Source organism: Vicia villosa, linkage group LG1 (assembly GCF_029867415.1).
Source record: "Vicia villosa cultivar HV-30 ecotype Madison, WI linkage group LG1, Vvil1.0, whole genome shotgun sequence".
Taxonomy (NCBI): domain Eukaryota; kingdom Viridiplantae; phylum Streptophyta; class Magnoliopsida; order Fabales; family Fabaceae; genus Vicia; species Vicia villosa.
Window position 1 is genome coordinate 214162424 of NC_081180.1, and position 18649 is coordinate 214181072.

General features: G+C 34.9%; 1 protein-coding gene across 1 annotated transcript; it reads left to right on the forward strand.

Moving 5' to 3' along the window:
* The first annotated feature begins 482 nt into the window (after nucleotides 1-482).
* LOC131622402 (nodulin-26-like) lies at nucleotides 483-1741 on the forward strand. Its single transcript, XM_058893436.1, has 5 exons — nucleotides 483-602; nucleotides 691-915; nucleotides 1005-1202; nucleotides 1333-1394; nucleotides 1531-1741. Exons 1-5 carry the CDS (start codon nucleotides 483-485, stop codon nucleotides 1739-1741), a joined length of 816 nt encoding a protein of 271 aa, XP_058749419.1.
* The last annotated feature ends 16908 nt before the right edge of the window (nucleotides 1742-18649 follow it).

Below are 18649 nucleotides of genomic sequence, written 5' to 3' on the forward strand. Positions count from 1 at the left end.
TAATAATAATAATAATAATAATAATAATAATAATAATAATAATAATAATAATAATGATGATAAATTAAACCTTAAATGTGTAAAAGACTCGCAACTAATATGTGGGTTGTGAATAGTTTTTTTTTCTTTCGGGGTTGTAAAGAGTATTGTCAAAAGTATCTTAATAAAAGAAAATATATTGCATTGCATTTTATATAGTTGGAATTTTGTTATTTAATTCAGGTCTAACTTTATCAAATTAACAAAATTTATTTAAAGCCCAATATCTATCTTTAGATTTTGTTTTGCCAACTCATTTTATCAAATTAAAAGCATATATATCCTGTCAACCATATCATTAAACATTAAGTAACTTTAAGCCCTATAAATTGGTGGTGTTCTATCTCAATTCTTCATTCATCATTTTTATTCCGATAAGCAAAGCAAACTTATTTAATATAAGTTATCTTCTTAAGTTTATTCTTTATTAATTTTTATCAAACATGGAGGGTGATAATTCAACTTGCAATGAAAACATCAAGGTAGTTTTAAATGGAAACGATGATGCAATAAAAATGTGTGATAACTCAAGCATTGAAGATCCTGTTCCTCTTTTGCAGAAGGTGATTTTATGATGTTTAAAAAGTTAAATTGTTGTACATAATATATTAATTAAAATTATATAATGATTGTGTTTATTGTTGAATATAGTTGGTAGCCGAGGTGGTGGGAACATTCTTCTTAATATTTGTTGGATGTGGTTCTGTAGTTACAAATCTTAACAATGATAATGCAGTAACACTTCCTGGAATTGCAATTGTTTGGGGACTTTGTGTTGTGGTATTGGTATATTCTCTTGGTCATATCTCTGGTGCTCATTTTAATCCTGCTGTCACAATTGCTCATGCATCTACCAAAAGATTTCCATTAGTGCAGGTGAATTAGTAAACAAAGTCTTTACAAGAGAGTATTTTTTTAAATAAAAAAAATTTAACTATTAATTTTAATTTGATTTTGATATGCAGGTACCACCATATATAATTGCTCAACTCGTTGGGTCACTACTTGCAAGTGGGGCTCTCAAACTTATATTTACTGGCAAAGAAAACCGCTTTGTGGGAACACTTCCAGCCGGATCTAACCTCCAAGCTCTTATCATCGAATTTATAATTACTTTCTATCTTATGTTCATCATTTCAGGAGTTGCCACCGATGACAGAGCGGTAAGCTTTTACTTAAGAAAGGATTCGACGATGTTTATAATATTAAAAGTAAAAAACTTTAAATAAGTAGTTGGTCTATGAAAATCGGCCACTTTTGTTTAAATTTTTGTAATTTTGTTTATTTCTTCAGGTCGGTGAATTGGCTGGACTTGCAGTTGGATCTACAATTATTCTAAACGTGTTGTTTGCTGGGTATTAATCTTAAGATATTACTAAATGTTATAAATCATTAAGTACAACAAATTTTGAATATTTTTAAATAAAATTTAGATGTTACATGTTTTTCTTGAGAAATGTTAAACTCTTTGACTCAAAATATATTTGACAGTCCAATCACAGGAGCATCAATGAATCCAGTCAGAAGTTTAGGTCCAGCTATTATGCACCACGAATATAGAGGAATATGGATTTATGTGGTTTCACCTATTTTAGGAGCTTTGGCTGGTACATGGACGTATACTTTTATCAGAATTTCAAAGAAACCAGTACGTGAGCTCACAAAGAGTAGTTCATTCCTTAAAGAAATGGGAAGCAAGTGAACCTATTCATTATAAGAAGATGTTCATTTTGTCATTAAAAAAATGAGAATGCTTAGAAATTATACAATTTCTTAAGTGTATAATTTCCTCTTACAAATGCAATTTTCTACTATTTTCACTCCTTTAATGATGCTAAAGTATACTTGTCATATTTTCATCGACAAATAGCATAAACAACATATAAGGAATTGTAGGTAAATTTTCTCCTTGGAAAAATCACAATGTATTTACCTGCAAGTGTACAAAAAATTTACTTTTCTTATGAATAAAAGTGGATGTCCATCCTAATTCTTCTTTTTCATCTTCCTATTTCTTATTAATGGTTGTGATTTTTTATCTCCCTTGGGTCCTATAAATAAGATCCACATTGCAATGTAAAGTGTACTTTTTGAAGAAGATAATACAATATTACTTTCTCTCTTCGTTTCTTTGATCTCCATATTATTTTATATAATTTCATAATACGTTATCAACACGAAACTCTTAAATATGATTTTTTCGCTTCCATCTCGTATAAATTATATTTTCAGAACCTTTAATTATTAATGATAATAATGTTTTATTAAATTATATATGTATGACTTGATGATGATCCTGAGGAGATTTTTTTTTATATTTATGAAATATGTTTCTGAAAGAAAAAACACTCTGCAATATAAAGTAATTGGGTTAATAGTCATTTACCCCCTGCAATATAGACGTGTTTTGATTTACTCCCTTTAAAAAAAAGTTTATAAAAACTTCCTTGAAATATTAAAATTCTAAGTCTTTTGCCCCCTATGGCAAAAGTACCCCCTGTAAATGTTATTTTTTTATTTACCACCCTAATTTTTACACGTTTAGGGGGTACCCTAAAATTATAAGGGGGTATTCAAAAAAAAAATTAAAGGGGGGTAAATCAAAACACGCCTATATTGCAGGGAGATAAATCACTATTAACTCTAAGTAATTTTATTAATTCAATGATTTAAAATTTTGCATGTGTGTAAGCTAATTGTTTAATTCTAATTAATTGAAATAATGTTTCAATTTTTCAAACATTTTAGAATCATATGTTGTAATAATAGAGATTGGTTTTATAATCATGATAAAGTCGCACAAAATTAATTTATTCAGGTATATAATTTATTCAGCCTTTGTTTAATATTAGAAAAATATATTATTATTGATGACTTTTTGTAATTTTAAAAAGTTGTCAAGAGATTGTCATTCCATAAGAATGACACAAATAATTTTAACGCATCCCAGAAAGATAATTATAATTTTTAGATAATTGCTTGAAACAAATCATTTATATAGTTTCTGAAGAATTTATAAAGGAAAACATCCCCGAAAGATAGCAAAATAACATTGTATAGTTTCTGAAGAACTTGTAACGCTTCATTTGCAATTTTTCGTTTAAGATGGAACAAGAAATTTTATTTCCTCATAAGTAAGGAAGTTGAAATTTTTTCTCTGTTAAAGTTAACACTCTAGATTATTAGTTGTTATTTTAAAATACCGGAATTTATAAATTCTTATATTTATTATTGTGTTATTTTAAATATTGAAATTTAGAAAAGTGTTATTTTTAATATAAACATGTAATATTAACTTTATGATAATGGTCTCATTATAATATATAATACTTAATATTTCGTATTTGTTATGATAGAAGTAAGTATGTCAAATCTTACGAAATTGAATTTTGGGGCTCTTGATATTTCGGAAAAGAACTATTTGACATTGTGTTAGCTAGGAATTTCGACAGGTAAATGAAGGTGAAAATTATTGAAGAAAAGATGCAAAATCTAGCTCATGAAGGCTATTAGAAATATCAAACATTTGAAGAGGTTTTTATCTTGTGAAGTTACTATCGAAGAGGGTATCCTCAAAGACGAAGATAAAGACTTATAATATGCTGGAGCTTTTTAGAATAAGCTTTGACGGTCACGTTAATTGATTTTGGCGCCTCGAACGGAAGAAGATTCAAATTCAAATGATTGGTCTTATAAAAAAACGCATGGAGGCCTTAGAGATCGAGGAACATGAAAACGAATAATGTGGCATTCCATTAGAAAATGATTGTTAGGGTCGAATTAGTATAAATTAGAATTTTAGCGTTAGATTTTAGTGTGCTCAAATCTGTACAAATCCTCAATTATACTCAAAGTATCAAAGTGTATCGAAAAACGAGTGCTGAGAAACGTACGCATGAATTACCACCATTTTAATTAATTATCAGTCTTTTCACCAGTTTCGTTTGCCTCCCTATTTATTATATTGTAAATATTTATTTATTTAAGAACAGCGGCGGTTGTAGTCGACACTAAAGATGGTGAGAAAAAAATTTAATTTCTCCCCATCAATTTTTTTTGCCTCCTTATTTATTAAATATTTATTTATTTAGTAGTAGTTGTCTTGACCGACGCTACCTTTGGTCCTAAATGTTTTTTTCTCCACAAATTTACTTTTTTTTATTGTTTTAATTATTTATAATTATTTTAAATTATTTATAATAACAACAAAATATAGAAATTTAAACTATAAACTAGAAAAACATATTTCATAAAATAAAGTTTAAAAATTAATAAACTAAAATCAAAGCTATACTAAACTCCAATTTATATAATAAAACCAATAATATAAATGATAAAATAGAATAAATTTACTAAATTATTAAAAATAAATCAAAATCAAATTAAATTAAATTATTAAATAAAACTAATATTATATATTAATAAAGTAAAAAAACAATAAAATTAAAACATCATCCTATAACTTCACAAGCTTGATATTTTGTGTTATTTTGATGTAACTTTGAATCTTTATGTAGCAATATTATGGATGGGCACAAGTATGATATTTTGAGTCAATATAAATTTTGATTTAAATTTGACATCTTATTTAATTTAGCAATATCTTGGATTTACACAAGTTTGTTATCTTGTGTTAGAATTTTGATGTGATAATATATCAATGAATAGGTTTAAATTAAAAGCAAATTTCTGTTAATTCATGTAGCAAATTAATTTGTTTTAAACAGGTTTATAATTTAAAAAAAACCAAAAAAACTATCGGTGGCTATAAGTGACGCTATCACGGGTAATTTCAGACTTACACAGCGTCGTCAACGGACGGCGCTAGCCCACAGGCAATGCTAGAGTGTCCCACAAAACCGATGCTAACACATTGAAGATGATATTTAAGTGAAGCATTAAGCTGACACTTAGTGGAAGATAGTGTCGATAAAAACCGACGCTGAACAAAAATTTATCTTATATTAGCGTCGGTTTCGTAAATATAGCGTCCCTTTAGCGTTCCTGAAGTCGCCATCAAGTCTAGCGACGGCTCTCCACTGTGCTTTGCTTCCATCTCTAGGGTGTCCACCCCGACCCCGGCGCTAAGCCGCCGCTATCATGGTGTAGCGTTGGTTTATAGCTCTTTAGCGAGGGCTTTTGGACGACGCTAAAATGCTATTTTCTTGTAGTGTGCTGAGAAATGTACGTATGAATTACCACCATTTTAATTAATTATCAGTCTTTTGACCAGTTTACCTTTATTTTCACCAAAGTCTTTCATTATTCTTTACCTTTTGAAATCAAGACCTTTAATGTTTCTGCATTTATTTTATCCTTTTTGAAGCTTTATGTCTTTACTTACAAATTACCCATAAACAATCAAAGAAAGTATACAACGCAAACATCAAAATTTCAAAAACTAGATCAGGTCCTAGGATCAATCAAATCGATCCTGCGAGCAACCAGAATATAACTATTTTGGAGGACTAGAAATTGTTTACGAGTTATCAGTGTAACCAAATTGGCACGCCCAATGGGACCTGTTGTCGCACCCTCGCGAAAAAACTAACTATTTGCTCGGAAAAAACAGAGTCGCCACCGAATTTTATTTATCTTCGTAGATAAGGGAAAATATTGAGAAAAGCTTGTAGAATGAAAGGATGAGAAAAAGGTCTTACAACCAAAGATCGGGTAAGGAATTCAGTTACGCAAGGGAAGGTATCAGTACCCCTCACATCTGTTGTACTCCACAGGATCCACTCATGCTTGCTTTTAATCTAAGGATGTGTTATCTAAGAGTCTAAAGTTTAGTGCTAAGGAAAACTGCAAAAAAGAAGATAAAAGAAAATACGGGGAAAAGAAGGAAATATTTACAAAATTATGCTCGTTCAAGCCCCATGACCCAATGCCTACGTGTCCCTTTCAAGAATCAGAGTGTCGTAGTTAGGCTCAGTATTTTTAGTTTATTTGTGTTTTTTAGTGAACGAAATTACATTCGCATTCTAGCATTAGGATATTTGCTCGTTGAGTGGAGTCTTATGTGTTACCTATCTGTGATCGAAAGGAAGTAATATGTCCTTTTAAGGGAAACAAAGCCCTGAAGGCGAGGGAGAAGAGAGAAAATTGGTTGAGTGTTTTTTTATGTAGATAATGATGAATTAAATCCCAATACAAAGATACTCACCTTTCTCTACTTTTTAAAAGTTTGAAATTTATTAAGTGTTTTATGTGTTTTGTTGGGTGTTTTTCGATGTAGATAATGATGAATTAAATCTCAATGCAAGGATGCTCACCCTTCTCTACCTTTTTAAGAGTTTGAAATTATTACGCGTTTTAAAGGTTGAAAAGAGAAAAAAGAAACCCAGTTGTATTATGAATGGGGGTATTCTAAATCCTAATATTTTTATGTACAATGGACCTATAGTTTGGGATTGAAAGACTAATATATCTAATATTTTTGGTATTTTTAATATAGAAATAAAAGTCTAAATAATCTAATTAAAACATATTTTTATATTTTTGAATGAAAAAGAAGAAAATCTAACTAATTAAAATTCTAGCATATTTAATATGAAATTAAATTAAAACACACAAATTATAGAATAGAACAAGAACAGGGACTTTAAGGAAATCAGTTGGGCTGAAAAGGATGAGCCCAAAACAAGTGAAGTCCTAGGAGAGGGGGTGTCACGGTGGAATGATGATGCATAGAGAAACAGATTGGGTTTTGATGGTGGAAACAAAACTTGGGCTTAAGGCTAATTCGGATCTGGGCTTAAGGTTGCAGGTCCAAGAAAAAAATATAATAAACTTCAGAGACAATTTCTTTATCCACCCCCAAACCTTCTTAGAAACCCGCGCGAAATTCTTAAAACATCCCTATATTTCGAAACTGCATCTCCGAAAATACCTTTTTCTAAAGTAAAAAAGATGATTTCGGAGATGCATTTTCGAAAACACCTTTTTTTCTAAAAATAAGGTGTTTTCGGAAGTGCATCTCCGAAATCATAATTTTTTTTCAGAAAAAAGGTGTTTTCGGAGATGCACTTCCGAAAACACCCTTTTCGGATATGCACTTCGCAAATATTGCCTGATGCAGAAAACAAAAAACAAACGAACAATGCTTTGATTTATCATAAATAATCGAAATTACAAAGATAGATCAACATGAAATTAAAGTTACATATTGTTAAACACGGGTAGTTGAGGATGAGTCAACATCCAACTCGATCGGACCCTTTTAAGAAAATCGGTCGAAAGTTGTCCACAAAACCACTAAATCTTCGTCGTTCTTGACTTTAAATGGGGTGAACTGGACGTCTCCCTCGTCGTTAAGCGAAGGCGAGCGATACTCAAGCTTGACAACCTTCCTATTTTTCGGGTATTGCAAGAGAGAGTTAAGCGACGATATCAATTCCGCGAATGGCGTGTCGCGTGAGAACCTAAATTGGAACAGCATCGGATAACCACTGCTGAAGTATACAAAAGCAAGGTGGGGGTAGGTTTGTGTCTTGCTGTTTGTGGCTTGATGTTGATGAAAACGTATAGGTTCATTATTTATAGACTTCTTGGAGTACTAATGACCCAACAAACCTTATCTTGCAATCAGTGGATGTTTTGGAAACGCATTTCCGAAATAAGCCCTGAAGCATTAAAATTTCGAAAGTGCACTTCCGAACTTTACGGAAACAGAATAGAAAAAATACATTTTGTTGTGTGCAGTCTGTTTTGTGAAATTTCACAAATAGAACCAAATGACAACAAGTAAATGAGAATGACATAAACATTGACAACACTAAATATAGGTATATTATATATGTATTGAATCGGTTTGATTTTACATTCTAGATGACAATACATACAAAAAAATGACACACATCTGGTCATTACAAATAAAAAAGATTCGGTATAATCTAAAATGCCCCGAACGATCCGTGGCCCGCTATCACGCACGGATCAAAACGAGTAGTTTTTCAAAAACGTAGTACAACAATAAATTAACTCGAATTATCGTTCTCACAAGGATTCTTGAGTTTACTAACCGAAATCAAAATTGGGGGGGGGGGGGGGGGGTGGTTTGGTTTCTGATTAAGAAAAAGTGCTTAAAATAAGTGATTCTAAAAATAAGCTGTTGTGAAAATAAGTAATTATGGGATAAGTCAATCTACCGATTCGATTCCTACCTATCATCGATTACTATAAGATCACTATCCTAAGCGGAATCCATTCCTATTCGATTATAATATAATTGACAAGCGCAACAATATTATATGAATTATATTTCCCGTTTGCCGAATTAAGCATTCAGTTAAGCAATAAGCGGATTAACGATTAAGCAACGATAACACACATGTATATTGGGAAACGTAAATCAATCGAACCAAAAAATACACCTTGTGAATAATCTGATTAAGCAAAAGATAAACCCAACATATAATTGAAGGAATAGGAATTATATTGCAAAATTATAATAATCTCATAGTTTTGGAACCTGAATACGGAAGATCAACTCGAAAGGATTAGTTCTCCATGGTAGCACGCCTCATGAAAGGCGTAGCTCTTTCTCTTAGCTTTCCAACGATTGGTAGCACGCCTCAATCTGATACTCCAAGCTCCAGTTATGATTTTTCTCGCGAAAGCTGCTAAAGCTGAAAAATTAAATACGAAAAACAAATAAAGGTAAAAATAAAATAAATTATGAAAACACATTAAAACATAAAAACAATCAAAACAAACCAGGGAAATGCTTGAGTAAAAACACGGAAGGACGTGCATAAAAATGCACTGATCAATCCGTCGGCGCTTAAATCTAAAACCGGTAAGTTCTTCGACCTCTCTCTATTTTCCTCTCACTCTTGCTTCATCATTTGTTCAAACTCCGCCATTATTTCAAAAAAAGGATCCGGCCAAACTTCCGTCTCTTTTGTAAGATGTGTCGTCCACTGACAAGAGGTAGCCGGAATGGGACACCCGGGTTTCAAAAAAACTTGCACAAAGTGGACGCGTCCAAAGGTGGGAGACTATGAAGCGGAAAAAATGTCCCCGAAAATCCAAATCTCGTCAAATCGACACACACCCGGTCGTACGCACTTCCTTTAAGATGGCCCATCTCGGGGAATGACATCCACTTTGAAATCGGTGCGTGAGCGGTTAGTGATGGAACAAGGGAGACATGAACTTTATCAAAGTTTTATTGATTTCCATAAAGTCGTCCGTATATGTCCCTATGGGAAGTCAACTCCGAAATAAGTGCCTGTCGAATAAGAGTGTGATTTTCTTCTCTTCTTCGGAGCAAACCGGCAATGGCTCGATACCCACAATTACTGTTGGTGCCAACATCAACTATATTATCAATATATATGCATAAAAAGCGACATCTCATTAATGTAGATCATCAGAGGTTTTTTGATCGGAGGTGTGTGCGGCGGCTTCGAAATACTTGCTCCGTTGTTAGCACTACACTTGGAATTTGGTGTGGGTGAATCGGGGATCAAAGCATTAACATGTTCAAAATAAGAAGATATCGTTTAGTTGATGTGTCGTCTTAGGTAGTTTTCAGCTTTTTAGGCGCACCTTTGGTTTTAACCGGTTAAGATGGAGGATTCAAATCGGTGGTCTCCGAAAACACATTTTTTGGCAATTGTTCCTTTATATGCAATTTCATGGTGTCACCCGCTTTAGAAAACTTACCCATTATCTCTTCCAACTCGTCGGAGATTGTAATTTTGGATTCACCCTCTTTCGCCGGCTCGAAATCATCAAAACGAAGCTTTTTCCAATTGTCAATTACTTCATCCATGCGTATCGGGGAATTCAACTTCATCTTTTTAGAAAGTATACAAGCATATGGAAGCCCATATGTTTTTCTAATTGTGCACCCACATTTTGAACTATCCGGACCCGTTGTCTCCGCCCGCTTCGCTTCATGAAAAATAAAATTCAATCCCGCACGGGATATGTTGTAAATCAATTGCAAGAATATATTTTTTCCCTTAAATCGGTGCTCCGCAACCATCTTTCTCCAACCAAATGTTGTTTGAATTTCATTATGTTGATTTTGAAGCATTTGGTTCACGGTGTCCCATTCCCTACACAAATCCCCCTTGCTCTCACCCAACCATTTCTTCAACGCCGCATGTGTGTCATACCCCAAAATTTGCCCTCCTCTTTTCATCTTTAAGGGTTCAAAGTTCAAGGGTTTAGTCAAACAACATTCTCCTAATCGAGGGCCTCTTAAATTAAGGTATCTCCATGTCAATTATCAAGCTTCAATCCCAAGGATTTCTCATTCAAATGCTCAGATGATCCACAGTCGACTAGTTTGACCTAAAAGTCAACTATGGGCAAAGTACAGTCAAAACTCCTGACTTTTGGTGAACATTAAGTATTTGAGGCCATATCCATAATTTGATCAAAGTTTGGCCATGATCCATCAATAAAAAATCAGAAATGAACAAATGCAAAGGTTCAAATTAGGGCTTTTATAGGAGAAAGTCAACTCAACTTTGACTGGTCATAACTTTCACATGGAGCATCAAATGTTTCCCATCCAAAGCCTATTTTGAAGGAAATTTGATTCCCTACAACTTTGTCTCTCACAAGCCAAGGCCAGAAATGCTTCATTTGGGAGATATGGTGCAAAAGATTATAGGTCCTCCAAAAAGGTCAACAAAAACACCTTTTGGGTCAAAGCTCATAACTTGAGCATGGAAGCTTCAATGAAGATGAGTCCAAAAGGAGTGTTTAGAAGACTCTTTGAGCTTTCTAAAAAGTCTAAGAACATCTCAAGATGATAAAGATTGACCAAGATACAAGTTGCGGAAGTCGAACAATTTTGAAGAGGTGCACGAAGAGAAATGCTTGTCAAAATCAATTTTCTTCCAAATGGGCCCAAGTTCTTTTGTTCTAAACTTATTCATAAGCCCATCTATGGTCTCTATACTCAATAGCACGCCCCTTTCTATTTTATTTTATTTATTTTGGAATTATTTCCATTTAAATACAAATTAAATTAAACAAAATATGAAAACAAGGAACAATTGTATATGGGCTTTGCTTTCACTTATCTTGAGGTCCAAGATAGCCCATAAAACATGTCAATTTCGTGCACAAGCTTCAAGGGCAAGAAAAGAGCCAATTTTGGAAAGATTGCATGTTGATTTTTCAATCAAATATTTTCATAAATGCAAGATGTTATTGACACAAAACCTAACCCTAAAGACTCCATATATATTCTAAAATATCAGCAGGGGAAAGGGGGGACGAAAAATTGGGTCCAAGAGGCAAGGGCTCATAAGTGAAAAAAATCAAAGAAAGAAGGAAAATTGGTGTTCTTCATTAGACGCGCTTTCAAGGCCAAATGACAATCTCATTACACTCTGGAGGTAAGACAAGGTGAGTGCACGCCATTCTTAAGGTCTCATGAGGTGAGAACACGAGTCTCCATGTGGTTCATATTCATTCATACTTTTGAAATTCATAACTCGTGATATATCATATTGCAAACGAATCTAATCGTGTATTCAAGTTCAGGGTGAAGTTTAGAGGTGTTTAGAACTGTTTGCAAGAGGGTATAATGCAGATCCAAAGACTTGCCATGATTGGGGCTCAAGGAAGGTGATCTTCGAAGACCCCCTTCAAAGCCTTTTCCGATCGAAACAAAGCCGCTACTGCCACCGTGGTGTGCCATATGAGGGATCTGGGTGCTGGTATTACTTGACTAACGCTTATTTTTAGAGTTTTAATTTGTTTCAGAATTCGAAGGATTGGTCGCAGCTAAATCCGCAGGAGAGTACGCGGATAAATCCGCAGGAAAGTGGGTGCTGAAGGTTGACGAAGATAAGGGAGAAGGAAGGAAGCCACGCGGCTCCGTTTTAATGGATGTCCAGAAGTCTTTGACTTCTCACCACACGCGTAGGATTCAGATTGGAGGGTCAGCCGTTGAAGACCATCTCTCCTCACCGGATTGGTTCGTGCGTAAATTAATGGGTCCCACGTCTGTAATTCTTTGACTAATCCAGCAATCCACCCAGGTTCCTTTTTTATTTTATTCAATGCATTGTTATAATGACTTAAATGCACAGCCTGGTTGGTAAAAGGGATCTTCAAGTCACTACTAAAACATGGGTTCGATCCCTGGGTCCATATTATATTTTGGTCATTATTCCCTTCATGTTCCAGCGTGTTACTTCAACACAAAACTGTGATACATCCTCAGCTATGCACCATTGGATCTCCTATGGTCCAAATCTAACGTACACCACATGCATGTCCACCATGCACCTTCCAAAGCTCCCACAAAGGATTGAAGCCAGGTTCTTCTATATTATTTATCTATTTTATTTTTATATTTAGATTAAATATTAAATATTAGTTTTTTAATTAATTTGCTTAAATTAGGATTAAGATAATAAAATAGGATTAGGATAATGACTAGGGTTGAGGGTTTCTCCTGATTATTCGATTATTTCGACTATTCGATTTAATTGATTTAATTATTTTAATTACAAAAATCACAAAAAAACCTAGAAAGGCTATATGCATTAGGGATTGCCCAATCCACTGCCCATTTGGCGAAACATTAACCTTCAATTAATTTTCTCCTCTATCCGACTATATCTATTAGTCGCATTGGCGAGAAATAAATTTAATATAATAAATTTATTATTAATTCTAATTAAATTAATTCTCAACTAATTCTCTCCTCGATCCGACTAAATCTATTAGTCGCAAATGACGAGAGATAAAGTAATAAAACTAAATAATTGAATTCGTTGTCGTGTAATAATCAAATTTATTGGTTATGAGAGGCAATGATAAAACCCATAATTTAATTACAAATTTAAAATACATTTTATTTGCTGCTCGTGACGATCGAATCTATCGGTCAGAGTAACCAGCAATACATTATTTAATCCGTTAACTATAATGATCAAATCTATTGATCATCGCATCTAACGGTGACATATCAAACCAGGGTTGTACGCCCAAATCTAAAACATGAAAAACACTTCAAATCAAACTATGGATTTTCATCCTTTTCGACAAGGCAACTCAAAATGCCTTGGAAACCACAAAATTCAAAACTACGATAGGCCATTCAAAAAGCCTTCAAACCATATCATATCAAATCCAAAGGCGTACAACCCTGTCCCCGAACTACGTTGACTCTAATTCTCCCTAAGGAGATACGTAGGCACTTGGCAACAAGGCGAGTCCCCCTCCCCAAAATCTCACTTTTTCCCCTGTTCCTTTTCTTAGCTATTAAACCTTAACTTTTAGCCATAAACCTTTACCTTTACAATGCAAACCTTAGGAACGGGTTGAGGGTGCCTAACACCTTCCCTCGACCTGATTATAATAATCTTACCCCGATCTCTTAACTGCGTAGGGTTTCCTATTCGCCCTGGTAGAATAGGTGGCGACTCTAAATCTTTATTTTTAGGACAGGTTGCTACAATGTGCATATTCAACTCGGTTAGTTGTACTGCAACCAAGATGTCTAAATCGGTCCGTCCTAGCACAAACAACTTATTCCCATATAATTGTGTGTAAGCTTCCCTATTTTCCACCAACTCCAAAATAAGTGTTCGTCGCACAAGAGTGTGATTCTCTCCTACTTTACCAAGTAAATTGGAGATGGCCCGAAACCCACAATTATCATCACCGTCACATCTACAATCCTTTCAATGTGTTGGTGGATAAAAAGCGGTATCTCATCAATATGAATAATCGGTGGTGGAATTGGTGGTTTCTAACTCGGAGGTGTACGAGGTGGTTTGGAAATGCGAGCTCTCTTGAAAACACTTGTTTGGGATTTCGGGGTTGGAGAATCTGGGAAATGTGAATCAACAACTTCATGGTATTACGTAGTTCGCTTTGTTGAACGGTCATCTTGTGTAGTTTTCACCTTTTTTGGGGTACCTTGGGTTTTTACCTGATGCGAAGGAGGTTTCAAATCAGTGATTTCTAGAAAGCGATTTTCCTTAACTGTTCTTTAATGTGTAATCATATAGTGTCATACGCTGTAGAAAATATATCCATGATCACTTCCAAGTCGGTTGCGACGATTATACTCGACGTACCATCCATATTCGAACCGTAGTCATCAAATCATAGTTTTTCCAATGAGAGTAGACCTCGTCCATGCGTATGGGGATATTTAGCTTCATTTTTTTAGACAAGATACGAGCACATGGAAGCCCGTAAGTTTTCCTAATTGTACATCCACACTTCGAACTATTCAGCTCCATTGTTTCTGCATGCATCGCTTCATAAAAGATAAAATTCAACCCCGCTTGGGATATGTTAAGAACCAATTGTTAGTATAGAATGCTAACTTTGAAAGACTGTTCTATCACAGTTGTTCTTTGACATGATAAAACACTTAAAATTTGGTTTGAAGCCAAAAAATGGATTGAGAATGGATGAATTTTTTTTGGAGGGTTTTTAGTTGTGGAGTGAAAAGAGGAGAATGAAATAGCTCATCAGCAAGGTGGTATATACCGAATTATTTCGGAAATAGATCTACGAAAAATACCCCTGAATGTTTAAATTTAATGTTCAAATGAAAACAGAGTGTTTTCAGAGACGCGTCTCTGAAACGCCCTAAAATTTGGTATGAGGTGCGTTCGGAGATGCGTCTCCGAAGGATATTTTGAGGTTTTCATGGATTTTTTTCACCACTGCTAAGTAAAAAAGAAATTTTCTTTTTTTTTTTAACTATAAATTGACACTCTCCACTTAAATAAGTGAGACAAATGAACTATTCATATTTGAATTTTTCTCCAAATAAGAAGGGAACTCAAACCTAATAAAGAGAGTATCATAATTTGAGAGGAGAAAAATATTATATAATTATAGTTTGAGAGAGCTAAAATAATGGAGTGAGTTTAATTTTTTTTATTTCAAATTGTAAGTTCCTTTTATTATTAATAATAATGAGTTAAAAAAAACAACGTTTATATTTTTTTAGTCTCTATGTATTTATAATTTATTTTTCAAATTGTAACTTTAATATAGATATTTCATCATGAAATTAAATAAAAAAATTTATTTAAATGTTGAAATTTCTTTTATTCATTACAATAATGAGTTAAAAAAACTTTTTTTTTGGAAATAAAGAGGGCTGAAGCCCAAGGAAAGAAACTACACTGGAATCTATCTAGGGATGGAAACTCCTAACGAATCATCCTCTAAACAAAAACGGAGAAACTCTGGAGCAACACAATAATAAATACAATTGTCGTGTATCTTGCAGTCCTCGTTAGCTAGCGCATCGACACACTTGTTTGCTTCTCAAAAAGTATGGCTAACTTCCACATCCTCATGCATTCCAATTAGTCTAGTAATCTGTCGAATCAGTGCACGACCTTCGTAACTAGTCGACGCACCTTTTAGAATAACATCAACCACCGCTATTGAATCAACATTAAGCTCCACTTTCCTTCTTCCCAAGTGGAGCGTATACTTGAGGCCTTCGAACACCCCCCATAATTCCGCAATAAATGCAGAACTAGTACCCGTGTACTTGGGAAAGCCACCTACCCATTCTCCATTGGAATCCCGAATAATTTCACCGCAACCCGAGAGTTATATATCTTTGCACGCGTCATCTATATTGAGCTTTACATAATATCTTCGAGGCGGTTTCCAGTTTATCATAGCCACCCTCCTATCCACCGTATTAGCTCGTAGTTGTTGGCTTCTTATTTCAGCATACTCCTTTACTCGACGACAGATGTATTGTGCTCCCTGCTCAGGTCGCGTGAAGTCATCTTCGTGCCATTCTTTGTTCCTCCAATTCCATAAGCTGTGACACAAAACTACCCATAACTCGCTCCATTTATTAATTTTGAGGTTGAGATTGACCCAATCTCTTAAATCTACCTGCAAAAACGTGTTAGCAATACCCGAAGGAATGATATTGGACCAGATTTGCATGGCATACAGACAATCTCTAAACACATGCACAACTATTTCCACCTCCACCCCGCACATTTGACAAGCACTTCCACCCATTCCCATTCGACTCTTGCAATGGTTTGTTAGGAGCCTTTCATGGGCCAGCAGCTAAGTAAAGTAGCGAACGCGCTCCAGTACCTTCAACTTCTAAATCTTCGTCCATAAGACTCCCATATTATGTGCATTATCATCGCAAATAGCCATATAAATATCTTTGACAGAAAAGGTTCCTGCACATGCCCCCTGAGTAACAAATTCATCTTTTCCATATTCAACTTTTGGAGGCAAGTGTGCTCTGATCAAAAGCAAGATGGTATCTGGTAACCATCCTTAGAGCAAACTCATATTCCATTCACCATTTAACACCAAGTCAGATAGCCTAGTACTCAGCAAAACCGGCGAGATTACAACATCTAGCTCTTCGATAATAATTCCATTCGTAAGCCACCGATCTTTCCACGGGTCAATACTTTGTCCATTGCCTGTGCTCCATATTCCTGTCACATTTAACTGATCATCCACTTCCTGTATACCTTTCCAAATATGTGATATTGTCCTTTGACAGGAGGCAATATTCCGCCCCCCGGCGCCAGTCCGTGGTTCGTGATACACACCTTACACCACAAATCATATGGATTGTGTTTCAGCCTCCAACCCAACTTCATAATACACGCCCTTTTCATTTTATCGATTTTCCGTAGTCCTAACCCACGTGCTGTCTGTCATACCCCAAAATTTGCCCATCTCATTTCACTTTCAAACTCATACAATGATTCAAGGCTCAATGGTGAACCTAAGGCACACTCTCCTAATCAAAGACCTTCTGAACTAGGGTTTTGCAGTCTCTTAAGAAAACTGATGAATCAAGGTCTCCAATGGATTTCATAGGGCTTATTAGGTTTTGATCGGAAAAATAGCAAGTGTACTATTTTCACCGATGTAGTAATAATGGGTTTTACCCCAAGTATCGATCACGAGGATCGCGTAGGAAACACAAGTTATTTAAGTCAATTAAACAAAAGAGCAAATAGGTGTTTTGTTATAATGCAATAAGTAAATTCAAATAAAAGAAATAATAAAAATAAGCTGAAATTAAAGTTTGACTTTTTAGATGTAATTTGAGGTGATGCCAGGGTAGGTGTTTGATCTTCCTTATAATGACTCTGTAAAAAGATCTCTTTAACAAGTTCATAGAATGCAACTATTTGTTCTTAAGGGTGTTTCCCTAAGTCCTTAGTGGAAAACCTTTTGGTTTGCAATCCTATTGCCTAAGTCCTTAGAAACAAAGGTTTGCAAACCAAAGATGTAAATAATCAAGAATGTTCAAATAACCTTTCGGTATCCCTAGTCCTAGGTGATAACTACTAGATCAAATTGTTTAAAAACCTTAACAACCGTAGTCCTACAAATTGTTAACCGTAGATCAATCTTTGTTTTTCCGACAAAGAAGGCATAAAAACATTAAACAATCAAATTGCATAAAACTGATACTTGATTAAAGAAATACGGAATTCAAAAGTCATTACAATTCAAATCAGGGACACCCCCTGGCATTGGGGGGTTTAGCCTCTCATAATATTCAAGAAACCAAAATCAGAAAGTTTAGACATTTACAAAAGAGTAGGAGAACTCTGATCTTCAATGGTTTCCACCGTTGAATCTCTTCGTCTTCCACAACCTTGATGAAGCTATCTTTCTCTGCTCTGGAATTCTATCGTACGTTCAAAAAGTGTCTTCTCTTTGTCTCTCAATCCTCTTTTAATCCCTCTAGGTTTTCAGATCTCCGCCGCAATACCCAAACTGCCCCTGGACTTTAAAAAGATTGGAAAAACCAAAATTCAGAAATTCTGTCCGCACAGCTGACACGGCCGTGTCACTTGACACGGGCAGACCGTGTCAGCTTCTGGTCTGGGAGATAAATTCTTCTTGAGGCCTGACACGGCCGTGTCAGGTGGCACGGTCAGACCGTGTCCGCCTCTGCCCATATGCTTTTTCCTTGCTTTTTGCTTCTTTCTTCATATCTTTTGGCCACGCGATCTTCCATCAATCTGAAGCTAACCTGAAACCATTACCAAACGAGATCAAAAGCACCTAATTGACAATGAAAACGACATAAAAATACATTGCTCATAGAATAACTAGAATTAGATGAATTAAAGAAAAACACTTAAAAACAACCACAAAGTGTTACCAAGTATGGCGATCTTATGCCGAATGTATGACGAAATTAAGTAGAAATGGTGACCGATCACAACCCCAAACTTATCTCATTGCTTGTCCTCAAGTGATGCAAGAGATCAAACAGAGGTCACCTTAAACTTTTCTTTTCCACAACATAGTCGATGTCTTTCGCAACTTACTTCTCTTTCTTGATTAGGCGTTCGGGCTTATCGAACCTTGTTGTCCATCACACTTCACAACAGAGTGTATTTCACCTGCAAACTTTTCACACTTCTCACATTGTCTCTCAGGGTTAGAGTGTTTTTCTCTCAACATCGCGATATTCAATATCAACCCTTGACTTTGCATGCATCCTACTTTCACTACACAAAGAGAATTCACACACTTTTGAGGACTTTTTAGGTTGTAACGGGGCTGAGGTGAAAGGAAGGATAAACAAGAGATTGATATGCAAATGGTTTATGAACTAGCACTTATGTTATTT

What these genes read in the sequence shown, in the direction of transcription:
- LOC131622402 (XM_058893436.1), top strand. Translation starts at nt 483, where the DNA reads ATGGAGGGTGATAATTCAACTTGCAATGAAAACATCAAGGTAGTTTTA. An exon ending in CTGTTCCTCTTTTGCAGAAG is followed by an intron (nt 603 to 690) that starts GTGATTTTATGA and finishes TGTTGAATATAG; the next exon opens with TTGGTAGCCGAGGTGGTGGG. An exon ending in AAAGATTTCCATTAGTGCAG is followed by an intron (nt 916 to 1,004) that starts GTGAATTAGTAA and finishes TTTGATATGCAG; the next exon opens with GTACCACCATATATAATTGC.